Source organism: Sminthopsis crassicaudata, chromosome 3 (genome assembly GCF_048593235.1).
Source record: "Sminthopsis crassicaudata isolate SCR6 chromosome 3, ASM4859323v1, whole genome shotgun sequence".
NCBI lineage: Eukaryota > Metazoa > Chordata > Mammalia > Dasyuromorphia > Dasyuridae > Sminthopsis > Sminthopsis crassicaudata.
The window spans coordinates 502,980,670-503,000,330 of record NC_133619.1 but is presented as its reverse complement, the minus strand read 5'-3'; the positions used below and the strand labels follow the sequence as shown (position 1 = coordinate 503,000,330).

The 19,661-nt window shown below is 31.9% G+C and overlaps 1 protein-coding gene and 1 pseudogene across 1 annotated transcript; one reads left to right on the top strand and one right to left on the bottom strand.

The window, feature by feature from the left end:
• Positions 1-19,661, top strand: part of LOC141562253 (olfactory receptor 8B3-like) — an 86,113-nt pseudogene that overhangs the window by 33,867 nt on the left and 32,585 nt on the right.
• Positions 7,194-8,165, bottom strand: LOC141563197 (olfactory receptor 8B3-like). Its single transcript, XM_074303948.1, has one exon. The coding sequence runs from the start codon at positions 8,148-8,150 to the stop codon at positions 7,194-7,196; it is 957 nt and encodes a 318-aa protein (XP_074160049.1). The 5' UTR covers positions 8,151-8,165.

The following is a 19,661-nucleotide window of genomic DNA, read 5'->3' as shown; positions in this document are numbered from 1 at the left end:
AGTGCTTTGTTTGTTCACAGACAAGAGAACAAGCTAGAATGATAGTAAACTCACTTCTACTTGGATTATTCCATCTTGAAAGAACTGAAAATTTACAGGTCCCTTGAAGGATCTTAGAAAACAGCTACAAATGTTCTGAAGCTTAGGACATTGCATTCTCAATCCTGGAAACAGCCCTACTTTAACAGAGTTAAAAATTTAAAAAAAAAAAAAAAAAAAAAAGGACTGGAGAAAGCAAACAACAGAAAAAGATTATGACCACAGAAAGTTAATATGGTGAAAAGGAAGAGCAAAAGACATAGTCAGAAGATAATTTTTTAAAAGTCAAAGCTCCTATATCCAAAGTCCCCTAATCTAATTCTTCATGGCTTCATTATGGGATTTCTTGACAAAAATACTGGAACAGTTTGTCATTTCCATTTCCAGCTTATTTTGCAGATGAGGAAACTAAAGGAAACAGAGTTAAGTGACTTGTCAGCTAGTGACAACTAATAAGTGTCAAGAGGTTTGAAAGGAATTCATGTCTTCCTAATTTTAGGCATGGACCTCTATGCAGTATACAATCTTACTACTAAGAGTCAAACTTGAGCATAAAATTAAAAGTCAAGAAGTTGGCTGAGGAAAAGGGATGCAAACAACAACAAAAAAGAACATGATCATAGAATATATAACAAGAAAGATCAATTCATAAAAACAACAAAAGACAACAAAAGCAAAACAGTTACATGCAAAAAAATCAAAGAAGAATTTAAATTGGTCATAGGCTGAAAAATAAAGCTTAGAAGGATGCAAAAACAATTTTAAATATCAAATAATAGATGTAGAAAAATTAAGAAAAATGAGAATGATGTGAGAAAATTATGAAAATAGAATCAACAGCTTGAAAAAGGAGGCACAAAAATTAAGGAAAATAACAAAATTGGCTAAATCACAAGAGAATCACAAAAAAAAACAGAAGAAAAGAACATGTTAAAAAGTAGAACTGACCAAATGGAAAAGACAAAAATCCACTGCAGAAAATAAATCCTTAAAAATTAGACTTGCGTAAGTCATTCATTAAAAAAAAAAAAGAATATCCAACTGATTGTACCTGGAGAGCAAAGGATTTAGATTTACACACAATAATAAGTGACCCACAAAAATCGAATATAACCCTACAGGGGGGGAAATGTATATATGATGAAATAGAGGACTTTCAAATATTCTTATTAAAAAGACCAAAGCAGAACAGAATATTTGACTTTCACAAAATTTCAGGGCTCTACAGAATCTTTTAAAAGTACACAAGAAAGAGTAATCAATAAGGGATTCAATAAATTAAAACTATTTTGATTTCTATATAAGAATATAGCTAGGGGAGTCAGGATTATACATAGAAGAGCAAAAGTATATGGGTAAAGTATGATGTTATGATTTCAAAAATAAAATTAAGGGGTGTGAAAGAGGGATTCATTAAGACAAAGAAGGAAGGGTGAGACATAAAAGGAAGAACTTTTACAGTAGAAAGGAATATAAGGCAGGAGACAGTGACAATACCATTTGATATTTTCTCTAGTTGGAATAAGCTAAAACGTTGGCTACAGATATTGTCTTGCCCTACAAGAAATTAGGAGACAAGGCGAAATAAGAGAAGGCAAGGACTGGTAGAAGAAAAGATAGATTAAAGGAGGTAATGGTTAAAAGAAAAATACACTTTTTAGAAGAGACAGAGTGGAAGAAGAGATAAACAGGATAAAATAGGATGAAAAGGGAAAAAAAAAACACAGTTCATAAGTACAATGGTGAATGTCAATGGTGAATGATGAATTCACCCATAAAATGGAAGCAGATAGAAGAGTAGATTTTTAAAAAGATTCTAATAATATATTTCTTAAAAGAAACATACTTGAAGCAGAGACAATCAAAAGAAGAAAATGGACCTATAGCAGAATCTATTATGCTGCAGCAGAAATTGGGGGGGAAAAAAAACAGGGATAGCATGATGTTCTCAGACAAAGCAAAAGCAAAAATAAGTTTAATTAAAGGAGAAAATAAAAAATTTGATCTAAGATTCCATAGGCAATGAAGGAATATCAATACTAAATATAAATGCACTGAATTCATAGCATAAAATTCTTTTTTTTTTGCCATTTCATCTTCAGAATTTATTTTTTATTAGATGTCATTTATTATCAAAGAATGTGAAACAAAATTCTGCCTCACAATTTTCACTCTCTCTTGAACTCATTGAAAATATTCATAGACATTGACAGAGTATCCCTTTTTTGTTGTCATTGATCTTATTTCTAGTTAAGATGGTTGGAGCTATTTCCTACTTCTACTTTTTGTATAACAGATGAAAACATTATACGCAAGCTCCAATTGATTGATATTGATTTCATACTGACTGCCAGATACTCCAACTCCAGTATTTAGCTCTTTTTTTTTTAAATTATAGCTTTTTATTTACAAGAAATATGCATGGATAATTTTACAAAACTGACAATTGTCAAGCCTTTAGTTCCAATTTTTCCCCTCCTTCCCCCCACCCCCCTCCCCTAGCATTAAATTCTTAAAGAAAAAATAAAAGTTGTTAGAAAGGTAAATAGGCAGTAAAACTATACTGGGGGGTGGGATCTCAACTTTACCCTCTGTAAACTTAATCAAGCTTACAAAAAATGAATAAGAAAAAAGTTAAGGAGATAAATAGAATTTTTAAATTAGATTCTAGACCTCTAGAGAAAGCTGAATGGGAATATACAAGAATATGCATTTTCACAGTTGTATATACCATCTACAAAAAAAATGTATTAGACAAATGCAAAAAGAGCAGAAATATTAAATTATTTTTCAAATCATAATGAAATAAAATTACATTCCACAAAAGATAAGATTGCATTAATTTTGGTTTTATATCTTTTTATTGATCATATTGACAATTAATTGATTTTGTGCTGAAATAGCACAAGTCATGGTTGTTTGTCTCTGAATTTAGGCAGACATTCAGTTGATCTATAATGACTTTAATGTAAAAATCCAGTTCTCTTGCTTATCAATTTCTCTTCTTGTCTCACAGAATCATATTCTCTTTAAAGGATACTGGGAGAAATAACAATATCCTTCAAAGATGTCTGGTTTGATATACAAAAAGTCTGATCCACTATTCACTCTCTTTCAGCCTTGCAGGTAGAGTTGAAAAAACCTTTTCTAAGTCACAAGAAGGAAAGAGGGGTTGCTATTGTTAGTTCTTCATTTTCTAACTTCCAGTCTCATTTTTGTGACCAATCATAATATCCTTAACCCTATGATATCACCTACCTTGCTCTGCTGTCTGTTATAAACTTTAAAAATTCATCTTGGGAGTTTTGGCAAAAATTGAGACAAGCCATTGATCCCTTTACCAATAGGTTTATGATCTGATAATAAACTATTATATTGTTAGAAGAAAATTTTCTTGAGAAAACTGCTTGTCTTCTCAAGAAAGGAGAGAACAGAGGGAAAGAGAATTTTTAAAGAGAATATTTTTTACCTGCAATTGGAAAAAATTAAATATAAAATTAAATAAAAATAAAATATAATTTTTTGAAAAAAGAAAGAAAATTAGAAATCTGTAAAATGCATTATTAAAAGATTTAAAAATTTAGCATCTATGGAATACCAAGAAGATATGACCTGATGACTATAATTAGACATGAGAAGCATTACATTTTAGCGATTAAAAATTTTATTTATAACCATATGAAAAGATGCTCCAATGTAATGTTCTTTTTCTCTAAGTTGCAATCGTTGTCTTGGGAGCAGGTCCCTTGGGGAGCTTCTGGAGGTAGCCTTGGCTTTAGTTCCAGTTCAATAATCCCAAAATGCACCCAGGAGTTAAAGTCCAGATCCTCTATTGTGTCCTTCAAAATCCTAAATCTTTTCCTGGGGCCTGGTTGGCTTTAGTGAGGCCTATCTCTCTCCTTGGTTCGCCCATGACCTCTTGTCAGAATGTCTCCAGCCAGCTTCAGTCTTTAGCTCCCTCTGAATCCAAAGCCTCCAGCCAGCATGAAGGTAGATGTGGGAATGAATCAGACTCTGCCTCCAAGAATGTGGGATTGTGGGTTTCCCAGAATTCAATCCTAATTGTGAATCTCCCAAAGTCCTCTTTGGCCTTGAATCTCTTGGAAGTCCATGAGCAGACTTTTCTTTTAGACTTGTGAATCTCCTGGACTTGTGAATCTCTCCACTGAAATCTTGGCTCTCTGAATCTCCTTGAGCTTCCCTGAAGTTCTCCTGGGAAGTCCTCTTCTTGACTCCATCCAGACTCTGACTCTCCCCACTGAATCCTGAATCCTTATATGCTCCCAGGGAATGGACTTGTGGGAGTTCCTTAAAATTATGCTCTCTTAAAGCTGTGAATTTCATGTGTAGACCAATGAGCGAACTCCTTTAAAGATGTAAACTCCTTTAAAGGTTTGAACTCCTTTAAAGATGTGAACTAAGTGTATATATACCTTGTAAGAATCCTAACACTGCAAGTCATTATTAATCAGAGAAATGCAAATTAAAACAACTCTGAGATACCACTATTCACTTCTCAGATTGGCTAGGATGACAGGAAAAGATAATTCTGAATGTTGGAGAGGATGTGGCAAAACTGGGACACTGATACATTGTTGGTGGAATTGTGAATACATCCAGCCATTTTGGAGAGCAATTTGGAACTATGCTCAAAAAGTTATCAAATTTTGCATACAGTAGTGTTACTATTGGGCTTACATCCCAAAAAGATCTTAAAGAAGGGAAAGGGATTTGTATGTGCAAAAATGTTTGCAGCAGCCATCTGTAGTGTCCAGAAACTGAAAATTGAATGGATGCCCATCAATTGGAAAATGGCTGAATAAATTGTGGTATATGAATGTTATGGAATATTATTGTTCTGTAAGACATAAACAGCAGGAAGGTTTCAAAAAGACCTGGAGAGACTTACATGAACTGATGCTGAGTGAAATGAACAGGACCAGGAGATCATTATACACTTCAACAACAATACAATATGATGATCAATTCTGAAGGACGTAGCTCTCTTTAACAATGAGATGAACCAAATCAGTTCCATTTGTTCAATAATGAATAGAACTAGCTACACCCAGCGAAAGAATGCTGGGAAATGAGTGTGAACCATTACATAGCATTTCCAATCCCTCTCTTTTTGTCCACTTGCATTTTTTCTTTCCTTCTCAGGTTAATTTTACCTTATTACAAAGTCCGATTCTTCTTGTGCAGGTAAATAACTGTATGGATATGTGTACATATATTGTATTTAACATATACTTTAACATATTCAACATGTATTGGTCTACCTGCCACTGAGGGAACGGGGGAGGGAAGAGGGGAAAAGTTGAAACAGAAGGTTTTGCAAGGATCAGTGCTGAAAAATTACCCATGCATATATCTTGTAAATAAAAAGCTATAATTAAAAAAAATAAAAAGGAAAAAAAGGAAAATGACAGATGCCCATACTACAAATAAATATCTCAAATAATCAGAAAAATATGACTAACAAATTGTTTCAGATCTGGATGACTATCAGAGACTGAAATGTTAGAACTGCTCAGATATGATTTTTGAGCCATAGAAACAAAAAAATTAATATGTTACTCTATCAAATCCATATAATCTCCAATGTACATTGAATGAAAAACTTTAAAATATTGCTGCTTAAGACAGGAAATTAAAAACACATGAGAATAGAAAATGATACATAGCAAAAATAACTGGCATTTAGAAACTATTCTTATTCAGATTTGCCCAAAATTTTTCCTGTATTTTATCAAATGATTTTCAAGACAACTTTTTGAACTAGTGTTGTTATTTCTGTTTTGTTGATATGGAAAAGCATAAGCTGTTGCTTAAAGTAGTTGGTCAATGTCAATTAGTTACTAGATACACTAGAGAGAATCTGAAATAATATCTCAGCACTCTTTATATTTTACTGTACTTCATTTCTACTACAAGAACTGTGACCTCTACACTGTTCCTCAAAAAATGTTCAATTCTTCATATATAGACTCTTCTCACTACCTATGTCAACTTGGGCGAGTATTTAGCTCTCTATAAAATGAAAATGTTGGACTATATGGCAAACATATTTTCACAATTTGGTGTCTTCCCAAACTTCCACTTAGCTTCTGATAATAACTGTTAGGAAACAAAAATAAAAATTCCTTTTTCATCCTAGAGTAGAGGTTCACTCAACTTGACCAGGGAACAGAAATTTACCTCAAGAGAGATGTATAAGTTATATCAACTTGTTCTAATCTCTCACATGTTATGCCTATTCTAAGAATATTTACTATTACCAATTTTTTCAGAAAATGAAAACATTTTTCCTTAAAGTTGCTTTAGTTATCCATTTCTCAGCATTGTCTAGTTGTAAATAGATTCCATTTACAAAACACTAAGATGTTGAATTATTGTTCTGAGCCAGATGAGTCCTATTATATGTTTATTGTGTGAGTTAGAAAACATCTGTTTCAAAATCCAATAGGCAGCTATCTCTATATATCACAAGGGATTGGGTCAGGGTATATGAAAGGACAATAATTTGAATTTTGATGTTAGGAACAAATTCTATTTTCCATACCTATCCAATTTTTATAACAATTTTGAGAGGAAAAATAATAAAAATACAATACAAAAAAGGGCAGTAAGATTAATTATGATAGATTTGCTAGAAGGGAGAGAAGGTTGTTTTATATCTCCCTAATTTGGACAAATTATTAATATTTACCCAAAATACTGCTTTCAGGTGTTTTCTTCCTGAATTACAAATCAGTAAAAATGAATAAAGAAAAAAAGATTAAGCTATAATTTATTCAAAGATATAATAAGGAAATTGCATTTTCCTAGAGAGACATAGATCAAAAATTTATGAAGATAAAAAATTTTAAAAGCCACATAATCCAAATGTCTACAAGTTTACAAATTAAAAAGATGAAATCCAAAAGGCTAAGAGCCTTAATTAAGATCATGGAGAAGCAACTTCCAAGACTAATGCTATAATCCTCTTTTTCTTTCCACTTCAATATTATAACAAAGGAAGTAAGTCCTACTGAGAAAGTTAGTAATCAAGAACAGGGAGAAAATAATTTGGATAAGGATAAGGATTCCTTCTGGAGTTAATTGTAATTAATCAATGCAAAAAAAATCTTGGCAATTAGGTTCAAATCACATTATGAAAGTCCTGTTGTGGTTCTTGTAAACCTTCTACTCTTCAAAGTTTTCTTCATGGCAAACTGAACATCTTTATTCCTCAGACTATAAATGAGAGGATTTAGCATAGGTCCCACATTTGTGTAAAAGATTGAAGATATTTTGCCCTGATCCACAGATCCTGAGGAGGACGGTTGGAGGTACATGAATGAAGCTGACCCAAAGAAAAGAGCAACAGCAATTATGTGGGAGCTACAGGTGCTGAAGGCTTTGGACCTTCCCTCAGTGGAGCTCATGCTCAGGATACTGGACAGTATAAGAGCATAAGAAGTAAAGATGGTGACACTAGGTACTATAATATTAATGCCCACAACAATGAAAACTACCAGCTCATTGACATGGGTGCTGGTGCAGGAGAGCTGGAGGAGGGGGAGGATGTCACACATGTAGTGGTTTATGATGTGAGCATCACAGAAGACAAGTCTCAGCATGCATCCAGTGTGAGCCATGGCACCAGCAAACCCCATTACATATGCTCCAACCAATAGCCAAGAACAGACTTGATCAGACATAGTGACATTATACAGCAATGGATTACAGATGGCAACATAACGATCATAAGCCATTATTGTCAACACATAGCATTCAGAAATAACAAAAAAACAGAAGAAATAGAGCTGAGCCATACATCCTGAATAAGAGATAATGTTTTTCTTTAGGAAAAAATTCATCAACATTTTGGGCGTAAAGACAGAGGAGTAGCAGAGATCTATGAAAGATAAGTTAAAGAGGAAATAGTACATAGGAGTGTGAAGCTGAGAATTCATCCTGATTAAAATGATCAATCCAAAGTTTCCCATTATAGTGATCACATACATCCCCATAAATAGGAAGAATAGGGGTAGCTGGAGCTCTGGTTGATCTGTTAAGCCTGCAAGGATGAACTCAGTGACTGAAGAGGCATTTTCCAAAGCCATGCTTTTTTTTGAGGTATCTATGAGGAGAAGAGAAAAATTGTACTGCTAATGGAAAAAAATTAAATGAACCCTTTCCCCAGTTATGAAAAAAAAGCAATTTTGAAATTTTTTGTAAAGAATCATCACAATGCCATGCTATCAACCCCAAAATATTAAGGGATTTTGACTGGCTGAGTAACAGTCTCCATGTACTTGATGAACATAGAAGTTTTTCCTAGGTAACTCTGTAGAGTAACAGCTAATATTCCTCACATTCCAAAGCAAAAAGAAATCAGGAAAATGACAATGATTTTTCACTCTCCTCCACAGCTCTTCCTGTGCTAGTCACCTTGAATAAATATTTTAACTACTGTCCTCATTTGAGAGGTGATGAAGTAGTATCTCAAAGAGTTCTGCAAAATACTATAGTCAAAGTATTATAGCTAACATTAGTTATATTTATTATTAACAATCTTAACAATAATATTATTAGTAATAAAAATAATAATGGCAAGTATTTACATAGCACATATTATGTGTCAGGTATTGCCCTAAACCCCTTCCAAATATATCATTTGAATTTCACAATCCCAAGAAACAGATGCTATTATTATCCTCAATTTATACTTGAGGAAATTGAGAAAAACAAATTAAGGGAATTCAATGCCCAAGGTCACGGTCACACAGTAACTTAGATTTGAATTCAAGTTTCTAACTCCAATTCCATCCATTGAACCATCTACTTCTCTGAAATCTGGGTAACGAGTTCCTTTTTTTTCTGAGTATGGAGTCCTAGGGAGGTAGGGGACTAGCCTATTATTTTTGAATGTTCTCTTCCATACTCTTACTTACATTTTACCAGAAGACCTATATATGAGCCAGTGAAAGAGTTCAGGAATATGGTATTTTATAGAATCTCATATATTCAAGTTGGTAAGACAGGGAGGAGAAAATAGTAGTAAAAATTTTTGAAAAAGGTGATGTTTCACATTCACCCTGACTCCATCTGGACATTTGAGTTCTCATGAAGGAGAAATAATTCTGATAAGGATGAACAGAAATTCACCTTCTGAGACAGTGATGTTCCCTTTTCTGAGGTAATCAGAGCAAGCACTAAATGAGATATAAAAATTGCAGAATCTTACTGTGATTTCACCTGCAAAATCTGCTCCATTCACAAGGGAGAAAATAGTGCCTAGAGGTGTCTCCAAAGTGAACAGGTGATAAGAAACTGAAGGTTTTATTCAAAGTATGAAAATTCCAAGACCCAATTGTAAACAAGGAGCAACCAACAAGTTCTCACCCTGGGAACAGATACTTTAGGGAGAAGAAATTATAAAGCCAAAGTTTACACACTGTTATCATACAGCTTATTTTTGTCTCTCAAGGGATTAATCCACAACTTAATCCTTAACTTCACACAAGGGATTGTTGATTGCCAGACTTTTTTCACTCTCTTCCCAAATTTTTTTCTAACTTAGTTCCATCTTAGAATCTCTCTCTTGAACAATGTCTTATTCAGTTGTTACATCTAAGGCTTTTTTTACATGACTTACAGAATGGAACTTAACTATCAATATCTATTTATAAGCTTCTGTCAACATGGAATCAGGATAGTTAGAGAAAATTGTTCGAGTACTATCCAGGGGAAACTATACCCTCTACGATGTATAATACAAAAGCCAGATTCATTAAGATTTTCAAGAGGCCCATTTTGGATATATAGGAGATAATTAATTATAATAGGAGATAATATTAATTATCCCTACACACACACACACACACACACACACACACACACACACACACATGCACACACTACTTAAATCTCCAAGTATTTATTGTATCCATCCACCAGCAAAGCCAAAAAATAGTAACTTCCTTGATGATGTGTCGTGTTTTGTTTTTTTAATAAATAAAAAATACATGAATGAAAGAATTGGGCTCTTTGATAAGAGTAGGATGGCAGTACTCCCCATGTGGTAATGCTATTTTTTCTTATGTACATTCCATCATGGTCCCTAAACAAAACTTTTAAAAACTACTTATTTAATACCAATTAAAGACCAAAAGAAAATCCTGAGAAATCAAAAAAGATTATCAAAAGTAAAACAAAACTTAATAAATTAATAAAGGAATAAGATGTGTTGAAAGATAAAGAGATTAATCAATATATTTAAAACAAAGAAAACTCAGTTACCAGCATCAAAAAGAAGGAAGATAACAAAGCAAATGAAAAGGAAAGAAAGGAAATCATTAGAAATTATTGGGTCTAACTGCCAATCAAACTGAAAACTTAAACAAAATGAATGAATAATTTTAAACTATAAAATGTTCAAATCAATTAAATGATAAAAAAAAATTTAAATAATCCAATAACAAAAATGGGAATTGAATGAGCCACAAATTAACACCAGGAGAAAAAGCTCCAGGACAAGATGGATTTGCAACTTAACTCTATTAATCATTTAAAAAATAATTAATTCAAATTTTCTACAAACTGTTTACAAAATAGGAAAAATAGTATCCTATCTAATTGCCTGTGTCATGGTCATGGTACCTAAATCAGGGAGACTCAAAACAAAAAGTGAATTTAATAAACCAATATTAGCATTAATGAACATTGATATAAAAATCTGAATAAAATGGTTAGTGACAAGGAAGGCTACAACAACATGGGAAAGATCTGGGATTTATAAAAAAAGAAACTGGGATTTATACCAAAAATGAAGGTTATTTCAACATTTAAAAAACTATAAATATAAAAGATCATAATAATAAGGACAAAATTATTTTGTTTAATAAAGAAAACACTTTTGACAAAATACAACAACTGTTTTTAAGCACTATGAAATACAATAATAAAAGGACTTTTCCTTAATATAATAAGTAATTTCTAGTTAACATTAAGAGGTACAATTATATATAAAATTGAAATAAAGTAGTTACTTTTACAATAAGATCAGTATAAAGATGTCCATTATTTACCACTATTTTTAATAAACAAATATTAACCTTAGCCCTAGAAAATGAAAAAAAAATGGTGATTAGCAAAGGCATAAAAAGTGTAAGTTATAGATGATATAATGTTTTATTTAGAGAATCACTGAGAGTCAATTAAAAATTAATTATAGCAATTATTTCAGTAAAGTACAAGACAAACTAAATGATTAAAATGTTTGAATTGCCAAATGGAAGAGCTAGAAGGGAAAATTCCAATTAAAATGAATACGGAATTTAAAAAATATTTGGGGATCTTTTTTCCATCTGCTCTATATACAAAAACTATATAAATACAATAATTCTCTTGATAAAAAAAAATAGTGGTACAAAGAACTGAAGAAGTAGTAATTATTTATGAGTACATTATGCTATATTATTCCCTTTCTTTTATTGAGTCATATCAATGAAACTACCAAAGGATTACTTTAGTAACAAAATTCATTAGGGAAAGAAAAAAATAAATAATTTCAAAGGTAATCATAAAAGGAGAATATAAAAAATAATTTGGCCCAACCAGATCTCAATCTAAACAACAGTAATGATTATCATGGTTTTAGACTAGTTGAACAGTGGAACACGTTAGTTATTCAGCATATAGAAGGAAACAAAATGTATAATAAAGAGCAGCATAGTTATTGATAAATCCAAAGATCAAAGGAGTAAGAATTTACCACAAAAATTCCTGGAAAGCAGGAAAGCAAGTTGAAAAAAAATGAATCCAATACCTCATGTTGCAAAATAGATAAACTCCAAATGAATGTATCTTAGAAAAGATAACTTCCTCAGAAAATTACAGGATGAAAGAAGAAATTAGTATTTTGGATCTGTGGATAAAGGAAGAATTTGTGATCAAAGGATAGAGAGGATCTAAGAAGATTAAATGGACAATTTAATTACATGAAATTTCAAAAGACTCATTCAAATAAAACCAATGAAGCAAATATGGAAATATAAATAGTTAAATGGGAAAAAATTACAGGAATGAGTTCTGATAGAGATCTAAATTTCCAAGATATGTAAAGATTTGATTCAGATTTGTAAGAATGAGAAACAATCTACAATTGATAAAAGCAAAGCATAGGTATTTCAAAAATTCATGCTTACCAATGTCCAAATGCTTCAAAACACTAAGAATTAGGGAAATTCCAATTAAAATATCTCTAACCAATCTATCAGATTGTATAAATTGACAAAATGGGAAAATGACTAATATAAAAGAACTGTGAAAGACCTGACATGCTTAAGCACTAATTGTAGAGTTGTGAATTAGACTAACAATTCTGAGAAATAATTTGAAATAATTTCCAAATATTATTAAACTGTGAATATTTTTGATCCAGCAATCCCTGCACCAGACATTTCCTGAAAAGAGATCAAAGAAAGAAAAATATGATCCATAAGTATAAAAGTATTTAAGTAGCCATTTGTGAGACAGTAAAATAATGAAAACTGAAGGTTTTCCCATTGGCTGACTAATGATTAAACAAAATAAAATTTTAAAATGCAATGGAATAATATAGTACTATAAGAAATTATGAGAGGGATGATGTCAAAGAAACTGGAAATGATTTGTATCAATTGATGTGTGGAATGAGCAATACCTAGAGTACAATTTGTACAAGGATAACAATTTGAAAATAAACACCTTTCAAAGATTTAACAACTCTGATCCTTGCAATGATTAATAATAAGTTTAGGTGACTGACAATAAAAATAACACTACCTAATACTTGAAAGAGAAATGACTGACTCATGTAGCCTAATTAGACATGCATTTTGGATATAGCCAATGTGAAATTTGTTTTGCTTGGCTATGTATATTTGTTAACAAAACTTTGTTTTCTTTTTTTTTTTCTGATTTGAAGATGGAGCAATGAAAGAGAAAAGGGAAATTAATGGTTTTTCATTTTAAAAAAATTTTAATGAAAGCTTAGTGATGAAAAAATGAAGTCATTTTATATCTGTTCTCTCATAAGGAATAACCCTGAATCAGCTTGGCAGGACAAAGGAAAAAACTGATGACAAAAAAAAAAACAAGAAAAATCTATTTTCAAAAAACTACAAATGAATCTGCACTTGTAGGTTGCTACAGAGGTTCCTCAAATGTTCAAATGCTTTGTTTATACTGCAATAGAAACCATGTAAGTGGAATGGGTAATGCTTGGTCTGTCTTTAAATGGAAAAATTATTATTCTCTGAAATGGTAACATGGAAAAATAACCCAAGAATAATGATTGCCACTAGTAATCATCTAGCTTTGTGTAAGTCACAAAACCATCTTCCTCAGTTTTCTGCACTATTAAATGAATTCATTGATCTATATTTTCTCCAAAACCACTTCAAAGACTAATATGCTATAGTGTTCCTTCCCTTTCTCATGAATCTATTGGCAGCAATTTTGATTTTCCTATATTTCCTCAGAAATGTTTTTCATCTAAAGTTCCTTTTTGGTTTATTTCTTTTATTTTGTTTAGGAACCTCTACAAAGAATATAAAAGCTTATATGAAATCCTTTATCATATAAATGAATGGGAACAGAAAATTGTCCTGTGGTACTCTAATACCACCATAATTTCATCTCATTTCTCAAAAAAAAAAATTGGCTCATCCCTAGCTTCTAAGTGACTTAATCAAGAGAAAAATCACCAAAAATGTTTGTGTCACTGGAAGGATCTTCTTGTTTTCTGAACTTCCTGGATAAGAAGTAGAGACATTCTCATTTTTGTTTTCTTGGGCTAATTGCTGTTTCCCACTGCCACCATGAATGAACCACACCTTCTTAAAGTATTGATTCTAGGTTCCAAGTTACTCCCAGACTCCTGGGAAGCTGTTTTCAAGTCCAACTCTCAGCTCTCTTCACAGCTATCTTTATTGTCTTGGTTCAGTTCAACAAGCATTCAGCTATAATTAAGGGCAGATATGTTTATATAGAGATGTATAGAAGTAGATAGATACATATGTAGATACATACAAAGACATATAAACAGATAGTTACAATTATACACACACACATATATACATATATATATATATAGATATATATATCTATATATATATATATATGTATGTAAGACCATACTATACTTGTGTCCTCTGAAGGTACAAAACGTCTTCCATAAGTCCAAGTCTTTCCATATTTTTCTATATCTACCAACTCTCCATTTCCCACATCACAGGACTGTTCCAACCTTACACTGTCTAGTTATTTTAAATACTCTAAAACAACATGGATTAATATGGCTAATATAACTTTCCCAACATTTTCTCTTTTAATTAAATCTATTTTAATTTTAATTTTGAAATCCCAATACCACTACCCTTTTTAACCTAATACATTCTACTCCTTATTTTTATTAACATGTTTGTGTATATCTCATTTGCTTTCCCTCCTGCCTCCTCTGTTTTATTTCCGCCCACTATTTTGCCCTCTTGTTACTTAACCTTTGCTCTCCAGGAATACTTCCCTTATAGTGTCCCTCCACCCAATACCCCTGCCCTAATGTTTCTATTGGCATTTAGAAGACCTTTTTAGTCTTCCAAATATTTGTGTTGTTCCCACTTTATCCTATTTTCATTAATCTATACACCCCACCCAACCTTCTATAGGAGCCCTTTTGTATCATTCCCATACCTTTGTTTCTTTGTTTCTTTCTAAATGTATAATTTTGTTTCCCTTCTAAATGTATACATTCTTTTCTCTTTAACCCATATCTGATATGGAATATTCCCCCTAAAAATACCTTCCTTTTCCTCCTTCCTCTCCATATCCCCTTATTTTATTTCTTTCTGAATTTAGAATTATTTTATACACTTCTAGAAATGTAGGGTTCCAGAATTAATGCCCTCCTTCCCGTTCTAATTCCTCTGTGTCAGTTCTTCCTCTTGTACCTCATTTATATAGGATAATCATTCTTTATGGCTTTCCTTCCACAGTTTTGCTTTTTAGAAATTACATCATATTCAGCTCTAACCCTTTCTCTCAAACTATCCAATTACTAATAACTATCTTAGATATATGGATTACATTTCCACAAATAAAACACAAAGAATTTGTCGTTATTATGTCCCCCTGTAATGAGTTTTTGGTGTTTACATCCTATGTTTCTTGTATCTTATATGTCAAAATTTCTATTTTTTGCAATAAAATCCTGAAAGTCTGACAATTCATTGAATATCCATTCTTATCATTCTGAATTATGCTTAACTTTGAAGAGTAGGCTATTTTGTTACAATCCCAGTGCTTTCATTCTTTATTATATAGTGTTCCAAGAATTGTGGTATTTTAGTGTAGGCTCTGCTATGTCTTGTATGATTCTAATTATGGCACTACTATATTTGAGTTTCCCTCTTTTTATTGTTTATAATGTTTCTCCTTTACCTGGGGATTTTGGAAGTTGGCTTTGATTTTTTTTCTTATAGTTTCCCTAATAGGATCTCTTTCAGGTGATTATCACTGGATTTTTTGGTATTTCAATTTTTCTCTCTTGTTCTGACACTTCAGGGCAATATTCTTTAATTATTTTTGTAATACTGCTTCAAGATTCTTTTTTTGCTTGTAACTTTCAAGTAGTTCAATTACTCTTATTTTTTCTCCTTTTGATTTGTTCTCCAGATCAGTTTTTTTATGAGTTGTTTCACATTTTCTTCTAAGTTTTCATTCTCTTTATTTTGCTTTGCTTTTTTATTCTCATAACTCTGCTGGTTTCCAATTCTAATTTATAAAGAATCATTTTCTTCCTTAATATTTGCTTTTCTAATTGACTTTCTTTTCTCAATATTCTTCTTTTCCTTGGATTATTCTTATTTTTAAATTTTTTCCTCAATATCTCTTATTTGAGTTTTAGAGACTTTTGAGCTCCATGAATTCTCTTTGGGCAGGTGACTATTTGATATTTCTGTTCAGGGTAGGTGAGGTTTTTGTTTTATTATCCTTCTCTGAAATGAACCCCATTCTTCACTATTTCCTTTTTATTATTGCTTTCTTTCTTCTTTGCCTCATTCTCATTTTTTATAATAAATGTTTGCTATTTTAATTACCTCTTCCTCTGGGGTAGGATAATGATGCCTCTGGGTTCAAGTCCTCTCCCTCACTTCTCCACTCTATACTGGAACTTGAAATCAAGAATTCCATCCTTCTTCAAGAGCCTGTAGGCAGCAGTGTTCCTGCCCCCATTGATTGCTCACTCACCAGGAGTGTGCTGCTTTCTTCTTGCCTAGAGCTACATTTAGACAATATTGTTGGGGCTGGCATTCCTTATCAGCAGAAGTTTCCTCACTTTTTCACATATAGACTTATAAGTATTATTCATCTTAAGAGAAAGAGACAAACAAATGTAGTGCACCCTCATATATATAAATATAGCATGTTATACGTTATGTATATAGGTGTATGAATATAGATGTCTATTCATATGTGTTTATGCATTGTACATATGTATATATGTGTATATAAATATATCTAAGTTTTAACTATAGACTTCTTGGAGCATTTGAAGAGATAGGAAAGAGGAAAAAAAGAATAGAATAAGATGTACAAAAGAAAGAACAGAAGAAAAAATACAAGAAGCAAAGTTATACAGCTCTCAACACAAAGTATACTTTTTATTACATAGTCGTTCTTGAAATGGAAATTTAATGTCTCACATGTCTTCTCTGTTGTACATGTGACACGGTTGTTGTTTTTTTTATTTTGTATGTAAGTTTTAAATAACTTTTTTTTAAATTTCTATGCAAGTATTTTGACATTTTTGGTAGGTCAACTAAGAAATAATTACTCTATATGTTATTAAGTGATTGTCGATTAATTTGTAAAAGTAGAAAGTACTTGAACAAATTATGATACATGACTGTAAGGGAATGTTATGTATCCTAAGAAGAGATTAATATCAAAATTAGAGAAGTGCAATAAAAAGAATAAAGCTGACCTTTCAAATTTATAGTTTTATTAGAAATTACACTATAAAATAAAATACATAAACTATGTTATATTTACTATAAAATATTATAGCTAAGAAACTCGATTACAAAATATAGAATAAACTACATTGCATATGTGCTAACATAGGTAGTAAAAAAAATAATAAAGCTGTTCTATATGCTGTTAGTTCTGAGAATATAGCAAGATACTGACTCTGTTCTAGTGATTTACAAATGTTCAATTCTCATCCTAAAGTTCTTCAAAATTACATCTTATCATACTTTGCACTACAAATACATCTTTGAATTATTCCTATACTGTTTTAAGAAAAACACTTTTAATTCACAATTTTACCTGTAAATATATTCTGAAAAAGAGATGACTATTTAGGTTAGTTTGAAAATGTATAAAACATAGACAAAAGCAAGAGGCATATTAAAGGTAAGGACTCACCTGAGCTCTCCCCCATGTCCCTATAAATAATGACAGTAAACAAATTCTAGAGCATGAGAATTCACAAAAGAAAGATAGATTAAAAACAATTTTCTAGTGGAAGACAACTTAGAAGGTCCGCAGGAAGGGTCTATTTCATATAGATGAAAATAATACTGGTGCAGGCCATGCCAGCCAGACTCTTAGCCCATCAAATCAGGATAAGTCTTTGGAGACCTCTGAATCAGTGACAGTAGTGCTGGCATTCAGACCTCACAGTACACAGACACAAAACATGATTTAGAAAGTTGGCCGGAAAGATTTATAAGAGAGTAGCACAGTCATTATAAACCAGGAATAGGCCTTAAGAGCCACTGAATTTGCAGCAAGCAGTGACAGTAACAGTAGTAGCAACAGCCATGGCTTCCAGAGTCTCACTCCACAGATGGAAAAGAGGTTGACCAGCTGGTCAGAAGGAGATCTCTCTGCTAGCACTGTGGCAGGATTCTTTCACTTTGTCCTAGATTATGAGGACCGTCAGGATACAGTCCTGACTCACAGTCCAAGAACAAGGAGGAGCACTGGTGCATTAGAACTTAAAGTCAAAATGGAGCAGGACCCAACTTAGATTTCTATAGCAGAAGAGAGAACTTGTATTTGCTCACAGACAAGAGAACAAACTAGAATGATAGTAAACACAATTCTACTTGAATTATTCCATCTTGGAAGAACTGAAAACGTATAGGTCCCTAAAAGGATCTTAGAAAACAGCTACACAAAAACTCTGGAGCCTGGGACAAAGCCCTACTTTAACAAAGAGTTAAAAATTAAAGACTGGGGAAATGAACAAACGACAGAAAAAGATTATGATCACAAAAAGTTAATATGGTGACAAGGAAGAGCAAAAGACATCAAGGCTCCTATATCTAAAGTCTACAAGAAAGATTGTGTCTAATTCTTCGTGATTTCATTTGGAGCTTTCATGGCAAAGATACTGGATACATTTCCATTTCCAGCTAATTTTGCAGATGAAGAAGCTAAACAAAACAAAGTTAAGTGACTTATCCAAAGTCACACAGATAGTGGCAGTTAGTGCCAATTAATAAGTGTAAGAGGTTTGTAAGGAATTCATGTCTTTCTTAAACATAAAGTTAAAAGTCAAGAAATTAGCTGAGGAAAAGGGAAGCAAACAACAACAAAAAAGAGGATGACCATAGAAAGTTAAATATCATAACAAAAGATCAATACATAAAAACAGAAAAAGATAACAAAATCAAAACAGTTACATGCAAAAAAATCAAAGAAAAATATAAATTTGTCATAGGCCCAAAAATAAAGTTTGGAAGCGTTCAAAAACAATAGTGTGAGAATATTATGAAAATAGAATCAATTGCTTGAAAAAAGAGCACAAAAAATAAAGAAAATAACACATCTAAAAACAAAATTGGCCAAATAATAAGAGAATCACAGAAAGAAGAAGAAGAAAAGAACATATTAAAAAGTAGAACTGGTCAAATGAAAAAGACAATCAAAAATTCACCGCAGAAAATAATTCCTTAAAAATTAGACTTGGATAAGTCATTCATAAAAAAGGATATCCAACTATATCTGGAGGGCAAAAGAGTTAGAATTACACCCAATAATAAAGTATCCAGAAAAACTGAATATAATCATGCAGGGAGGAAATAGATATTTGGTGAAATAGAGGACTTTCACACATTTCTAATGAAAAGACAGGGTAGTATAAAAAACTTGACTTTCACATAATTTCAGGACTTTAAAGAAACTTTTAAAATTATACAAGAAAGAGTAATCAATAAGGGATTCAATAAAGTAAAACTATTTTCATTCCTACATAAATATTACTAGAGGAGTTATGATTATACATAGAAGAGCAGAGGTGTGTGAGTTGAGTATGATGGGATGAATTCAAAAATAAAATTAAGGGGCATGAAAGAGGATTCATTAAGACAAAGGAAAAAGGGAGAGACATGAAAGGAAGAACTTTTACGGTGTAAAGGAATATAAGGCAGGAGACAATGACAACATTTGACTTTTTCTGTAATTGGAATTGGCCAAAAAAAGTTGGGTATAGATATTGTCTGGCCCTAGAAGAAATTAGGAGACAATGCTAAATAAGAGAATGCAGGGACTGATATAAAAGAAGATAGATTGGGAGA

What these genes read in the sequence shown, in the direction of transcription:
- LOC141563197 (XM_074303948.1), bottom strand. Translation starts at nt 8,150, where the DNA reads ATGGCTTTGGAAAATGCCTCTTCAGTCACTGAGTTCATCCTTGCAGGC.